The sequence below is a fragment of the Saccopteryx bilineata genome, chromosome 5, assembly GCF_036850765.1.
Source record: "Saccopteryx bilineata isolate mSacBil1 chromosome 5, mSacBil1_pri_phased_curated, whole genome shotgun sequence".
Lineage (NCBI taxonomy): Eukaryota > Metazoa > Chordata > Mammalia > Chiroptera > Emballonuridae > Saccopteryx > Saccopteryx bilineata.
In genome coordinates this window covers 249,252,708-249,268,124 of record NC_089494.1, presented here as the reverse complement: position 1 = coordinate 249,268,124, position 15,417 = coordinate 249,252,708, and the positions used below count along the sequence as shown (strand labels likewise).

The 15,417-nt window shown below is 37.9% G+C and overlaps 1 protein-coding gene across 1 annotated transcript in view; it reads right to left on the bottom strand.

The window, feature by feature from the left end:
- The window catches only part of SEPSECS (Sep (O-phosphoserine) tRNA:Sec (selenocysteine) tRNA synthase), a 44,136-nt gene that overhangs the window by 17,300 nt on the left and 11,419 nt on the right, over window positions 1–15,417 (bottom strand). Inside the window, exons 5-8 of the mRNA XM_066279821.1 lie at window positions 11,919–12,072; window positions 7,257–7,359; window positions 3,051–3,180; window positions 2,829–2,920 (exon numbers count right to left, since the gene is read on the bottom strand). Of these exons, the coding sequence (XP_066135918.1) occupies window positions 2,829–2,920; window positions 3,051–3,180; window positions 7,257–7,359; window positions 11,919–12,072 (479 nt within the window). The remainder of the gene's footprint in view (window positions 1–2,828; window positions 2,921–3,050; window positions 3,181–7,256; window positions 7,360–11,918; window positions 12,073–15,417) is intronic.

Below are 15,417 nucleotides of genomic sequence, written 5' to 3'. Positions count from 1 at the left end.
TAGCTGGTCCTCCCCACTGGTCACAGACATTCCTCACACTAATCTGTCTGGGGGGAAAGTCTTCCCATGGAGGTACCAACAGCAATCAAGACTCACCTATAACAGGAGGGTGTACACAGTCCACCTAGTGGGGTGAGGGGCACACCTGGAGTGACCAGCTTGAATGATAGGGAGGCTGTGCCACTGACCCCTACTACTGAAGGCCATTCTACCAAACCCAAGAGAAATAGCAGCTCTGCTTAATACATAGAAACAAACACAGGGAGGCTGCCAAAATAAGAAGACAGAGAAACGTGTCCCAAGCGACAGAACAAAGCAAAACCTCAGAAAATGAAGTAAACAAAATAGAGACAAATAATCTACTAGATGCAGAGTTCAAAACCCTGGTTATAAGGATGCTCAATGAACTTAGGGGAAAAGTAAATAAATTTAGTGAAAACTTCAACAAAGAAATAGAAAACATAAACACAGAGATAGAAAACAAGAAGAACCAGTCAAAAATGAAGAGTATACGAACTGAAATGAATACACACAGGGAATTAAGAGTGGAGTAGATGACGCAGAGAATCAAATCACAGATTTAGAAGGAAGCAGAAAATAGCCAATCAGAAGAGCAAAAAGAATCCAAAAAAACTTCAAGCATACTAGCATTCGCATTATGGGGGTGCCTGAAGGAAAACAGAGAGAGCAAGGAATAATTGAAAACCTTTGCGAAAAAATAACAACAGAAAACTTCCCTAACCTGGTGAAGAAAATAGACATAGAAGTCCGGGAAGCCCAGAGAGTCCCAGACAAGATGAACTCAAAGAGGCCCACACCAAGACACATCATAATTAAAATGCCAAAGGTTAAAGACAAAGAGAGAACTTTAAAAGCAGCAAGCGAAACGCAATTAGTTATCTATAAGGGAGCTCCCATAAGAATGTCAGCTGATTTCTCAACAGAAACTTTGCAGGCCAGAAGAAACTGGCAATATTAAAAGTGATGAAAAGCAAGGACCTACCTACAACAAGATTACTCTACCAAGCAAAGCTATCATTTGGAATACAAAGACAAATAAAGAACTTCCCAGACAAGAAAAGCTAAAGGAGTTCATCACCACCAAACCAGTATTATAAGAATATTAAAGGGTCTTCTTTAAGAAGAAGAATAAAAAGATCAAGTCAAATATAGAATTAATAAAATGACAATATATATCTATCAATGAATTACTTTAAATGCAAATGGATTACATGCTCTATTCAAAACACACAGGGAGGTTGAAGGGATAACAAACAAGACCCTTATTACACTGCCTATAAGAGACTCACTTCAGATCAAGATACACACGCAAGTAAAGGGATAGAAAAGGATATTTCATGAAAATGGAAACAAACACACAAAACAAAGCTGGGGTAGCAATACTTATATCAGACAAAACAGATTTTAAACAAAGGCTATATAACAAGAGCAATTCCAGTTCTGGGTATTTATCCCAAAAACACTTAATCAAAAAAACATATATACAACCATATGTTCATTGTAGCATTATTTACAACAGCCAAGATATAGAAGCAACCTAAGTGTCCATCAACAGATGAATGGATACAGAAGTGATGCACACAGACAATGAAATATGACTCAGCCATCAGAAGGAATGAAATCTTCCCACCTGAAACAACATGGATGGACCTAGAGAGTATTGTGCTGAGTGAAGTAAGTCAGCAGGGGAAGACAAATACTGTATGATTTCACTTATATGTAGAATCAAAAAACAAAATAAACAAAGCATAACAGAAACAGACTCATAGATCCAGAGAACACTGACAATTGCCTGATGGGAGTGGTTTGGGGGTATGTGTGAAAACAGTGAAGGGATTAAGACGTACAAATTGGTAGTTACAGAATAGTCAAGTGGATGTAAAGTGTAGCATAGGGAATATAGTCAATAATATTCTAATAACTATATATGGTGTCACATGTGGGCTAGATTTATTAGGGTGATCACTTAGTAAGTTATATAATGTCTGATCACTGGGTTGTACACCTGAAACTAATATACTATTGTATGCCAACTGTAATTAAAAAATAAAAAAATTCTTTAAAGTCATGACATTATGCTTCGTCTTCAAGCTTTTGTTATTTGACATTCCTCTGCGGGTCCCTTTTCCTCTCCCAGGAGAATGCTGCGGTGCCACAGAGCTCAGTTCTGCTACTCCTTTTCTGTTTAGACTCACTCTCTTGCAATCTCATTTATTCTCTTGGCCAACTAACTCCCTAAATTTTTATCTCCAGCCCAGTTCTATATGTTAATACAAGACTCATATGCTGCTTTCTACTTGACATCTCTATCTAGATGTCAACAGATGACCTGGCTTCAGTTTTGTCTGAAACTGAACTCTCGGCCTTCTACTGAAACCTACAGGCTTACCCATCTCAGTTAATAGCTCCTCCGTCCTTTCAGTTGCTCAGGTAAAAAAAAAAATCTCAGAATTATTCTTGACTTCTCTTTTTCTGTCATACAATACATTCATCAGGAATCCCTATTGGCTCAAAACAGACCCAGAATCCAACCACTTCTCATCACCTCCCTGTCAGTATCTAGATCCAAGCTAACATCACGTCTGGACTACTGTAAAAGCCTCCTAACAGGGATCCCAGCTTCTATCCTTGCCTCATTAACTTATTCTCAACACAGCAATCAGAATGGTCCTTCAAAATAAGTCAGATCACAATACTCCACACTAGATAACTATAATCCTGTTGGTAAACCAACAGGCAAAAATACCAATGATTTGGAGTGCCGTTATAGTCAGGAATATTCTTTTACACCTAAAGGAAAAGCTTACCTTTCTTTCTTTTAATAGCTTCTTATAGCCATTTGATCCAAGTGACAATAAAGTAATAAGGACATCTAAAGAAGGTGAAGCTGAAGCCCTTCCTGAAATAAGAACAAGTTACACTCAGCAGGGTAAAAAAGCTTTGTAAATTAAGATTTATTATAGTAGTCTATGTACAAATGGGTTTTTGTTTGTTTGTTACTTTTTCTGAAGAGCAACTAATTTATTTACCTGGATACATCTTGCTGATTTCCTGAATGAAGGAATCGTTAAAGCCAGCAATTATAGCACCACCTACTGGAACCATAAAATTTTTGTCCAAACTCTGAACGAAAGCATCTATTCTACCAACCCGAGCTCCCTAGAATGAAATAATGTAGTATTACATATTGGTTTGTAGAAGAAGCAACAACAATGGCTATTGACAAATAAATACCATTAAAATAATGCATGAAAATAAAAAACAGATAAAATATTTGTATTGCTTTACAACAGTGCCAGTAAAATATTTTTAAGTATTAAACTGAATTTTTAAATGCTGCTCCCTATATGTGAAAGAGCACTTTATAGTTTACAACCTGTTTTCACACAAAAATCACTTAATCCTCACAGCAACCCCTTGAGAAAGGCAGGGTTCCCGTATCAGTTCAGGTGGGAACCACAATGAAACAGAGTTTTCCACCTTAAAATTGGGTAGCACAGAGTGGATTCCTCCTGTGTCTCTCATCTATGATTTTATATTTGACAATAAATGTCAACAGTGGGCCCTAAAACTATTAAGTAATTTCAAACACCCTCTGTGAGGTTAAGAGCAGCCACCATAATCTAATGGGCTGCAGCCACCCACGCTGCCAATCAATTAGTTACACATTTAAGTGCCTCTATTTGATTCTTGGGTAATCTACCTGCATGACCACTTAAAGCAATAAGTCTGCTCCTACCACCAGTCAGATAACAAAAGAGAAAAAGAAAAATTTTATTTTTAATATCAACTAATGGAATATATGTACTTTTTTAACTCTTGGCAATGTTTCTATATTAACTTATGTTTCCTAATGCTATCATGTGAGATGATCTCATTCCACTGTAAATGAACCTCAAGGGAAAATCTAATATTCTGATGAAAAATTGAATACTTACTTACCAGAAATATAAAACCAAGGTCTAGTCCCAATCCTACATAGTCTATGACCTTCTGTCAAATGTGCTTCCATTTTCTCCTCTTAAAAATAGAGATACTATCTAAATTTCAACTAAGATTGGGTTTTTTTTTTTCTTTATCTTTGGCGACAGATTTTCAATCTGTGTTCAGAATCTATACTCCTATTAATATTATAACCGCGTTTGACCTTCAGCTTCACACTCTCTCCCCACGTCCATATCTCGGAAAGAATAGCAGTGGCAGATAGCTGGTCTAATCTGAGAGACCAGATCCAGGCAACAGGTAGAAGCAGCAAGCGCTGGAGGCTATCACATGATGCTTCAAGTCTCAAACTTCCTGTTGCTCTTTTAATTTCCTCATACACGGTGATCAAAGAAAGTCTCACCATATCTCAGGAAAACAGAAGCATATAAGACTAATAGAATAAATCACTGAAAAACATGCAAAGTAGTAGCACGTAAAAATAAAGTGGAGCAGTTATAGTTGCCTTTCATTAACATGTAAGTACTGTCCACAGCTTCCTGAGAGAAATGTGAACCTCAACTGGGAGCAGGATTACTAAAAGCACTAGTATCTCAGACTTTGCTAAACTCCAGAAAAAGAATCCTTACACATTTTAGTGGTAAGCTCTTGCTTTATTGATGCCTCATTATTACAATACTAGCTTCCCCAGAAAGTATTTGCAGTTTTAGTAATTTGCCTTTTAGAAAAAAATACAGCACTTTGGAGTCACAATGAACTACCTGGGTCCTTTTGTAGCTTCAGATCTTGGGCAAGTCACTTAATCCTACTGAGTTTGTTTCTTCCTTTATAGACCGGAAATGGTTAAGATTAAGTTAATAAACTTTAAAAGTCTAGGAGGATGCCTGATCCGTGGTGTGTACTCAGTAAATGCTATATATTACTAATAATAAGGTGACCAACTGTTTTACAATGAAAAGTAGGAGAGGCCCTGGCTGGTTGGCTCAGCGGTAGAGTGTTGGCCTGGCGTGTGGAAGTCTGAGTTCAATTCCTGGTCATGGCACACAGGAGAAACGCCCATCTGCTTCTCCACCCCTCCCCCTCTCCTTCTCCTTTCTTTCTCTCTCTCTTCCTCTCCTGCAGCCAAGGCTCTATTGGAGCAAAGTTGGCCCAGGCACTGAGGATGGCTCCATGGCCTCTGCCTCAGGCACTAGAATGACTCTGATCGCAGCAGAGCAACGCCCCAGAGGGGCAGAGCATCAGCCCCTGGTGGGCATCCCAGGTGGATCCCAGTAGGGCACATGCAGGAGTCTGTCTGTCTGCCTTCCCCCACTTCTCACTTCAGAAAAAAAAAAAAAAAGAAAAAAAAGAAAAGGAAGACAAAAATAAATTGAAGAGAACAATATCATAAATAAAAGAAACACTCTATTCATTGCAATAATACACTATATGATAATTGTATAATACATTTATAATGTTTTATATTGTAATTATGTTTACATGCCTATTAATTTTTAATAGTAATTGTAAGAAAAAAATACTTATTTAGATACAAATATGTCACATCACAGCGATGGATCGACTCTGCATCGATAGAATACGGACATTTACTGATTAGTCTTCCAATATCAAAAAGGAGGACGTGTAGGAGGACACTTTTTAAGGGACGATGGAACTTACAAAAGGACTGTCCTCCCTAAAAAAGGATGATCGGTCACCTTACTAATAAAAACTACTGGGAAGAATTAAAGCTAATGTTTTTAGAATGTCATGAAACAGCAACTAGCACTCAATAAGACCCAATATATATTTCTTTTTAAAGAAATTGCAACACCACCTCTATTTATGAGGGCCAAATTGAAAAAAAATGAAATGTCTGTGTCCTGCTTTTTTTAAATTTTGAATAAATAACAACTTTAGAAGGCAATACAATATCTGCAACAACAGAATTAGCTACATTTAAAAAAATTCATTCACTGATCTTACAGTGTTATTTTTTGGTTAAAATTTTAGTAAAACCACCTCATGAACGAAGAGAAGTGATGACAGACTAGGGTTTCCTGACTCACAACTACAAGGGTACCTTTAAAAGCATGTCCTGGAGCACATTTTCTTTTAGTCTTATTCTCATCAGACACACCAAGTTAAGTAAATAACATTTGAGTAAATGTTATGAAACCATTAAAATGATCATTATAAAACTTTATTGTCGTGGCAGAGTATAAAACTGTAATCTAAGTTTATATTTAAGTTTAAAAATTAAATCTTTCTCCATTGTTATTAAAAGTTTATTCTAAATGTACACAATGACTATCACTATATAAAGTGCAATACATGTATATAAAACAAGAAAAAAGTGGACACATAAATTACTACGAGTATTTGTTAGAATCACAGAGCTATGAATAAGCTTCTACTACTTCCTCACGTTTCTAAACTTTTAGTAATGATGATGTATTTGACTTTCAAAAGAATTGAGGTTGTTAAAAATTGAGGAGAAGGGGAGAGAAAAAGGAAAAAGGGGAATAGGAATAAAAATGGTCGGCTCAGTGGTGGAGTGTCGGCCTGGCGTGTGGAAATCCCAGGTTTGATTCCCAGTCAACACACACAGGAGAAGCAATCATCTGCTTCAATTCTCCTCCTGTGGCCATGGCTCAAATGGTTCGAGCAAGTTGGCCATGGGTGCTGAGGATAGCTCCATGGCCTCACCTCAGGTGCTAAAATAGCTCGGTTTCCGAGTAACAGAGCTGGGTTCCGAGTAACCCAGATGGGCAGATTATCACCTGGTAAGGGGGTTGCTGGGTGGATCCCAGTCGGGGCACAGACGTCTCTGCCTCCTCACCTCTTACTTAATAGTAAAAAAATAAAAAATAAAAAAAAACTTGGTAACTCCATAGTTATATGCTAGAATGTTTATATATGAGTTCGTTTCCAACCTAGGATAATAAGGTAAAGTGATTTCCTTAAGTATTAAATATAGAACAAATCATGAATACAGTTTTAAGAACATTATAATCCAGTATATTAGAAAAATAAAAATTTTGGTAATGCAATATTCTCAGGAAGTTCAAAACTAAGCTCCTGACATATTTTTCAATGTTGGTTCTGACCAAAGCCAGTAGTGGTTCCAATAACCACCGTACTACCAAAAAATGACTTTTACTGATGGAACATTGGATGCAAATTTCTAATGCTCCATAAAATAGATGGTGTTAGATAACTGCTTTTTCTACATTAGATGCAAGAAAAACAAAGTAATAAGCCTATATGTTAAAATCCATTTTTTCTTGACATATCTTTTTAAATGCTCTTACCTGCTGGATGAGATGCATGCACTTTGAAGACTGCAGTCCATAAGCATTGTTGACTATATGCGGAATGCCATAATTAGCACACATCGCAGCCAGTTCTTCTAATCTAGACGCATAAATATTCAACAGAAAGACATATTCACACTGTGCTTTTATAAATTGCAGTTTGGAAACTAATTTAATAGTTATTCTCAATGTACACTAGGAAAACAATGGCAAAACTGATTATTTCTACAGCTCTTTTTTAGCATAGAATTCGGCAGTTTGACAATACACAGCAGGCACTTTAGGATCAACTTCCAAAAGCTTTTAAATTTATAATGTTACCAATAAATTAAAAAATGTGTATTTATAAAAATCGGTAAAAATGGTAGCTTTTAAATTATTTTAAAATTTCCTGTATAAAAAGAAGCAGATTAGCCCTGGCTGGTTGGCTCAGCGGTAGAGTGTCGGCCTAGCGTGCGGAGGACCCGGGTTCGATTCCCGGCCAGGGCACACAGGAGAAGCGTCCATTTGCTTCTCCACCCCTCCGCCGCGCTTTCCCTCTCTGTCTCTCTCTTCCCCTCCCGCAGCCAAGGCTCCATTGGAGCAAAGATGGCCCGGGCGCTGGGGATGGCTCTGTGGCCTCTGCCCCAGGCGCTAGAGTGGCTCTGGTCGCAACATGGCGACGCCCAGGATGGGCAGAGTATCGCCCCCTGGTGGGCAGAGCGTCGCCCCTGGTGGGCGTGCCGGGTGGATCCCGGTCGGTCGCATGCGGGAGTCTGTCTGACTGTCTCTCCCTGTTTCCAGCTTCAGAAAAATGAAAAAAAAAAAAAAAAAAAAAAAAGAAGCAGATTATTTATAATGACCACTTATAAAGGGATATGCTCATGTTTAAATGCTTTTGGTTACTTATACTAAAAATAATGAGCATATCTTGAAATCTTGGCAAATCTCACATTAAATGTCTTATAATGTGCCTGACCAGGCAGTGGCGCAGTGGATAGAGCGTTGGACTGGGATGCGGAAGGACCCAGGTTCAAGACCCAGAGGTCACCAGCTTGAGCGTGGGCTCATCTGGTTTGAGCAAAAGCTCACCAGCTTGGACCCAAGGTTGCTGGCTCGAGCAAGGGGTTACTTGGTCTACTGAAGGCCCGCGGTCAAGGCACATATGAGAAAGCAATCAATGAACAACTAAGGTGTCACAATGCGCAACGAAAAACTGATGATTGATGCTTCTCATCTCTCTCCGTTCCTGTCTGTCTGTCCCTGTCTATCCCTCTCTCTGACTCTCTCTCTGTCTCTATAAAAAAATAAAAATAAAAATAAAAAGGTCTTATAATGTAAAAAAAATCTTCAAAGACTTCAATGTATTAAAAAATACAGAGCATTAAATGTTTCAGTACCAACATAACATTCTCCAACAACTTGACAAATAATCTGGTTTTAAAGTCACTCTTACTTTTTTCCTTGACTCTTGCTATATTGAGACAATGTGACAGGGATGTAAATACCACGTAGGAAATATAGACAACAGTATTGCATAAGTAAGTACGGTGCCAGATGGGTATTGGATATACCGGTGAAAAACTTTGTAAAATATATGGTTGTCTAACCACTATCCTGTACACCTGAAACTGACACAAAATAATACTGAATGCAAATTATAATTGAAAATAAAATTTAAGTTAAAAAAAGAAACATCAAGCCTGACTAGGCAGTGGCAAAGTGAATAAAGCGTCAGACTGGGATGCGGAGGACCCAGGTTCAAAACCCCAAGGTCGCCAGCTTGAGCCCAAGGTCACTGGCTTGAAAAAGGTGTCACTTGGTCTGCTGTAGCCCCCTGGTCAAGGCACATATGAGAAAGCAATCAATGAGCAACTAAGGTGCCACAACAAAGAATTGATGCTTCTCATCTCTCTCCTTGTCTGTCCCTATCTGTCCCTCTCTCTGTCTCTGTCACACACACACAAAAGAAACATCAAAAAAGATTATACGACAGTATAACTTTATGCAAAATAAGTTCATTAAATTTCAGAGTATAATAAATTATATTCCTTTGTAAAACCAAATACTACTTGTGACTGAGGTTATTGCTAACATTATAAAGCTAAGACTAAATCCTATAGTTTAATAAAATTAATTTTTAAAAAATATTCTTTATACAATAAAGAATTTGAAAGCAAAGCACTTTTATACAATAAAAGTTCCTTCCCACAAGACATATTTCAAATACATATTATATAGTTTTATTATCTCTTTATGGATAATTCATTTTCGTTTTATAGTAGATGTGTATAAATATGTTTCTAAACTACAAATAGCAGTAACTTTATTCTGGTCATCTGTCAGAAGTTTTCAATTTACTTCCTTAGAGTTTTATGAATTAAAAATTTATTTTATCATTTATTTTCATAAATCTCACAAATCAACATAGAAAACCTTACTTAACCTAATCAAATGTTGTTTCTAATAAAATAGACCTTCTGAGATACACACAGTAATTTCTTCATAAAAGGCACTTTCAGATGTTTGTATTCTAACTAAAGCATTCCTTAATATTAAACTTCTTTAAGAGTAAGGCACTATCGTTTAAAAAAAAATCACTTGTTTTTAAATCAATAGTTTTAAATATTCTTTTTTTTTAAGTGAGAGGATGAGACGTGGGGAGGCAGAAAGACAAACTTCTGCATGCACCCCAACCAGGATACACCTGGCAAACCCCCTATGGGGGGGGGCAATGTTCTGCTCATCTAGGGCTACTGCTCCACTGCTTGGCAACCAAGCTATTTTAGCACCTGAGGTGAGGCCATGGAGCCATCCTCAGCACCAGTGGCGAGCTTGCTTGAACCATTAGAGCCATGGCTGCAGAAGGAAAAGAGAGAATGAGAGACACACAGAAAGAGAGAGAGAGAAGAGGGAGTGTGAGGGGTGGAGAAACAGACTGTTGCTTCTCCTGTGTGCCCTGACCAGGAGTTGAACCCAGGACTTCCACAAACTGGGCCAACACTCTACCACGGAGCCAACTGGACAGGGCCTTAAATATTTTGAATTGATCAAATCTGCTAATATTAAGAGCGTATATAAAGGTATTTAGTGAAAGTTAAAGAAATCAAAAAATATTTTCCATGTGAATCAAACTATATTCTAACCTAGAAGCCAATTTAAGGTGTTTATCAATTAGAAGACATGATACTTTTCCTTTTTTTAACATTTCCTTTGGCTTATTTCGCCCCACAGTGCTCTCTGTCCAATTAATGCACTACAAAAAACAATATCTACCCATTCAAATTAAGACTACAAAAGAATTAAGTTTAATGTAAAGAAATCAAAATGTATTTTTAAATTTAATAAAATCAGAAATTCAAACAGATTAGTAATAATGGTATATCACCATTTTCTTAAAGTTCATTCTTATAAGAAGCATTCATCATTTAATACCCACTAGAAAGTGATATATAAGAATTTTGCTGATAAAAAAACTTTATGATTCATGTGAAATATTTAATATTGAACCAGGCACACTGTAAACAGCCAAAAAGAGTTAGTCAAGATTAAATAAAAACAATACTATCCTCCAGGATAAAATTGATACAAATATCCATATGCTGTTTTTGGAAATGTGATTTATTTCTAGCACATTAAATTTTTTCTAGATAACAAAACCTCCAATGAAGAAAGAATAGAGATGCTTAATATTTGCATGCAAATTTAAAACATGTTTGGTAAGTAATAAATAAAACATATACAATACAGGGTGGGTCAAAAGTAGGTTTATAGATGTGAGTTCACGAAACAGTTTATTTTTGTATTACTATTTATTGATGATTATATTATTTTCAATATAATCTTAAAAGAGAATTCACAGACTTATGATTGAAGCAAGGTAAATTTTCACAAGCACGGTTTTAAAATTGTATCTGAAAGCCCATCTATAATATAATGTTAACAAATGACTAGCACTTCTACTTACAATGTTAACATGAAACAAAGACTTGCTGTCGAAACTAGAAATCTGTATTCTTATACTTACGCCTATTGCATTTTCAGAATAAAAATGTGTGGTCATCCTTTAAAAAAGTAAACATTTGATTGTTTTCTTTTTGCTTTTATTTTCTTAAACATTTGCATTTTTCTCAGAATGCCAAGACAACCACTCTGTACACTTAAGTGTACATCTGAATTAATCTTTCAATTAAAAAATATTCAAAGGGCAGTAAATAATTCTAAAAATTTTCTGCTTATAATCTATTATTAAAAGACAAAGACAATACTTTGAGAGAAAATAAAGTATATGCGTGTATTTGTTTTTAAATTCATTATTATCAATAGTTCCTACATAGGAAAACTAATTGTAAGATCAAAGAAGTGGCAATAACAGTGAAAACAAGTAAACTGAACATTTGGCTTAGAAACTTCTATTAAATAGTAAGGGAAAAGATGCTAAGAGATCAGAAACAGAAAAAAAGAGCAAGAAAACAGATGGTATTCGTTGTTTTTTCTTCTTCTATGTCAAATTTTTATTTTCTCAAGAAATGATTCTCCACTAGAGTCAATCTATTCTCTTAGAACAGTCCAATCACCTATTTGCTGCCAAATGTTACCTCAGCATCTCTGAGAGAGTACATGCGCATTTTCTTTAATAGACTGATGAATAGATAAAGGGCAGTATTCCAACTCACTTACCTGTCAGGCACCCTTGGAGCAAAGCAGGACGTAGTAGAATGAACACACAGCACGTTCTCAGGCCCAAGTTCCTGGACTTTAGCTTCTACTGCTTTCAGGTCTGTGCGTAGCTCATCGCCTTCTAAAACATTCTCGATCACCACAGGCTCAAAACCTAACCCAGCAAACCAGAAATCAAAATGTTAGTGTAAGCCAAAACAAGAGAAGATCCTGGAACTCTAGGAAGCAGCGCTATTCTACATAAGAACTCTACCGGTCTCCTTTGGTTGATGAACCTTCTTCTAGCAATAAGGACCTGGCTCCATACTGGTATGAGTCAAAGGCAGGTCAAAATAATGTGAAGGACCACTAGACCACAGTGAGCCCACAAATCTATTTAGAACTTTGGTATTACAAGAAAGACTAATTCTGGGAAGTAAAACAAATGGTGTATAGATACCTATAAAAGCAGTAAGTCATCGATGACGACAAGGATCACTTATTCTAGTTCCATTTCAGTCCACGGGAAAGTAAATCTACACATTTCTCCGGCAATGCTTAAGTTTTACTTTAAAGTTCACTTCATTTCAGAGATGGACAAAAATATAACTCAAGTATTGAAACAGATTACAAAAAATGTTTTGTGGTAGGCAGTTAGACATAATCAGAACAAAGATGATGGGTCAAGAACAAGATGATGGGTAGGAATCCCCAGGTGCTTAGCAATGGGCAAAACTGGAAAATCAAGGACCTCACCACCACCACCACCCCCGCAAAGGGTAATGTTTCCAACTCTAGCATAACACTGGTCATCCAGTTTGGATCACTTGAACTTTCATTTCGCTGGTCAAGTGGCTTGGACCTTGCCCGGACTCTTTCTCCCCTGGCATGTTGCTAGTCATGAGGTAGACCCTTGGAGGAGGAACAAGGGGCTGAAGACTCCCACACAGGCCCTTACACAACCACTCCCTTAAGCATTAACCCCTGGGGATAATATCTAGAGCTTAGCTGTTTCAGCTCCAGGACCACAAAAGCAGCAAAATCAGACAAGCGATGTGATGGGTGACCAGCTGCATTGGCCAATGACCCCCTGTCCTGGTGCTGACCAATCAGTAGAGACCATAACTCTGAAAGACACACCTGGAAAGCTGATGCATATTCTATTGAGATCCTCTCCCTGGGACTTCTCCTAAAATCCCACCCTTAAAAGCCCTTTGGATGAAGAATCCATGGCACTCTCCTTCCTGGCAGCACACCTGTGTCCCTCCTGCCTTCCCCCAGCTGCATTACTTTTACTTTTTTCCTCTTAAGGTCAAAGAACCCTTCTTTTGCCTCTGCAATGTGTTTCCTAAACCCATTTCTTCAACAGCTCACTTCTTCTACTTCTGTCACTTTCTAAATAAACTTTCTCTTATTGTTTGAGTCTTGCTTCTGAATTCTTTCTTAGCCAGAACTCAAGTACCAAGGTCACTGAAGTGAGGTCGGTCTGGCTCCATCAGTCTAACACCTGGTGCTGTCTTCACCATGGCCAACAGTTTTACCTCTAAGGAAAAGGGTAATGACTCACCTCATAGCTTACAAGGGCCTTCTATAACATAAATATAAAAACTGTTTATCAATTTTCAGTTGAATCATTACACTTAACTAGCATGTGATAGAAAGTCATCCTGGTATATTTAGTTATCCACTGATGTAAAAGCTGTATAAGCAATATATACACCAAATAATGTACAATGCACTTATATAACTATGTATTCTATACTATAATACTAATGAGTACTTAGGGTAAAAGTAAACCCTAAGTGTTTAAGTTTCAGAAATTGGGTAGCAAATAAACCTGGGAAAGTTTGCACATAAAGTTATTATGGAGTCACATCTTCAGTCTTCCCAAATACCAAATCTAGCAGCAGGCTAGATTCATGGATTTAAAAGCCTAAAGGATTTAGAAACCATTTAGCTCAACTCACTCATTTCAAGATAAGGAAGCCAAAGTTCAGGAAGATTAAGCAGCTCCCCCAAGGTCACACAGCAAAGTTAAGAGCAAGTAGTTTCTGGTGTGCTTTAGAATCCACATCAACTCGTCTCTTTTCCATCTACAGAAATATAAAAGCTTCGCCACTATAAAATCATCACTTCAAATACATGGGTTCAAAGACGTCCAGGTATCTTAACCTATACCTTCACAGTTATTAAAACATACAACACTTAAATAAGTAGCTTCCTGAGAACAGCTGATTTTCTACTATTTCTCAAATTATCTAGACCCAGGACAGTGGATTACAAACAACAGCTGATGCCAACCCAAGAAGACCTAGAAATAACACAACTGAAAATTGGAGGCAGACAATACCAAGCCTAGACTCAACCAGCTCTACAAACAACACACCCAAACACACAGACATAATGAGAAGACAGAGAAGTGCAATCCAAATGAAACCACAAGAGAAACCTCCAAAAAAGACTCTGAGTGATATGGAAATAACCAAACTACCAGATGCAGAGTTTAAAATAATGATTGTTAGGATGCTTAGGGATCTTAAAACAACAACGGATGGTCATTACAAACACTTAAATAAAGAGATAGCAAGTATAAGAAAGGACATTGAAATATTAAAAAATAATCAGTCGGAAGTGACAAATACAATATCAGAAATGAAGACCACAATGGAAGGAATTAAAAGCAGGATGGATGAAGCTGAGGATCAAATCAGCGAGCTGGAGGACAAGATAAATGAAGGCATGGAAACAGAGCTGAAAAAAGAAAAGAGACTCAAAAAGTCTGAGGAAACTCTAAGAAAGCTCTGTGACAACACGAAGAGAAATAACATCTGCATCATAGGGGTTCCTGAAGAAGATGAGCAAGAACAAGGGATAGAAACTTTACTCAATCAAATCATAACTGAAAACTTCCCTAAATTGATGCAAGGAAGAATCTCACAAGTTCAAGAAGCACAGAGAACTCCATTAAAGAGAAACCCAAAGAAACCTACACCAAGACACAGCATAATTAAAATACCAAAGCTAAGCAATAAAGAGAAAATATTAAAAGCTGCTAGAGAAAAAAAGGCTATCACCTACAAAGGAGCCCCCATAAGGATGACATCTGACTTCTTTTTTTTTTTTTTTTTTTTTTTGTATTTTTCTGAAGCTAGAAACAGGGAGAGACAGTTAGACAGACTCCCGCATGCGCCCGACCAGGATCCACCCAGCACGCCCACCAGGGGGTGACGCTCTGCCCACCAGGGGGCGATGCTCTGCCCCTCCGGGGCGTCGTTCTGCCGCGACCAGAGCCACTCTAGCACCTGGGGCAGAGGCCAAGGAGCCATCTCCAGCGCCCGGGCCATCTTTGCTCCAATGGAGCCTCGGCTGCGGGAGGGGAAGAGAGAGACAGAGAGGAAGGAGAGGGGGAGGGGTGGAGAAGCAGATGGGCGCTTCTCCTGTGTGCCCTGGCCGGGAATCGAACCCAGGACTTCTGCACGCCAGGCCGACGCTCTACCACTGAGCCAACCGGACAGGGCCG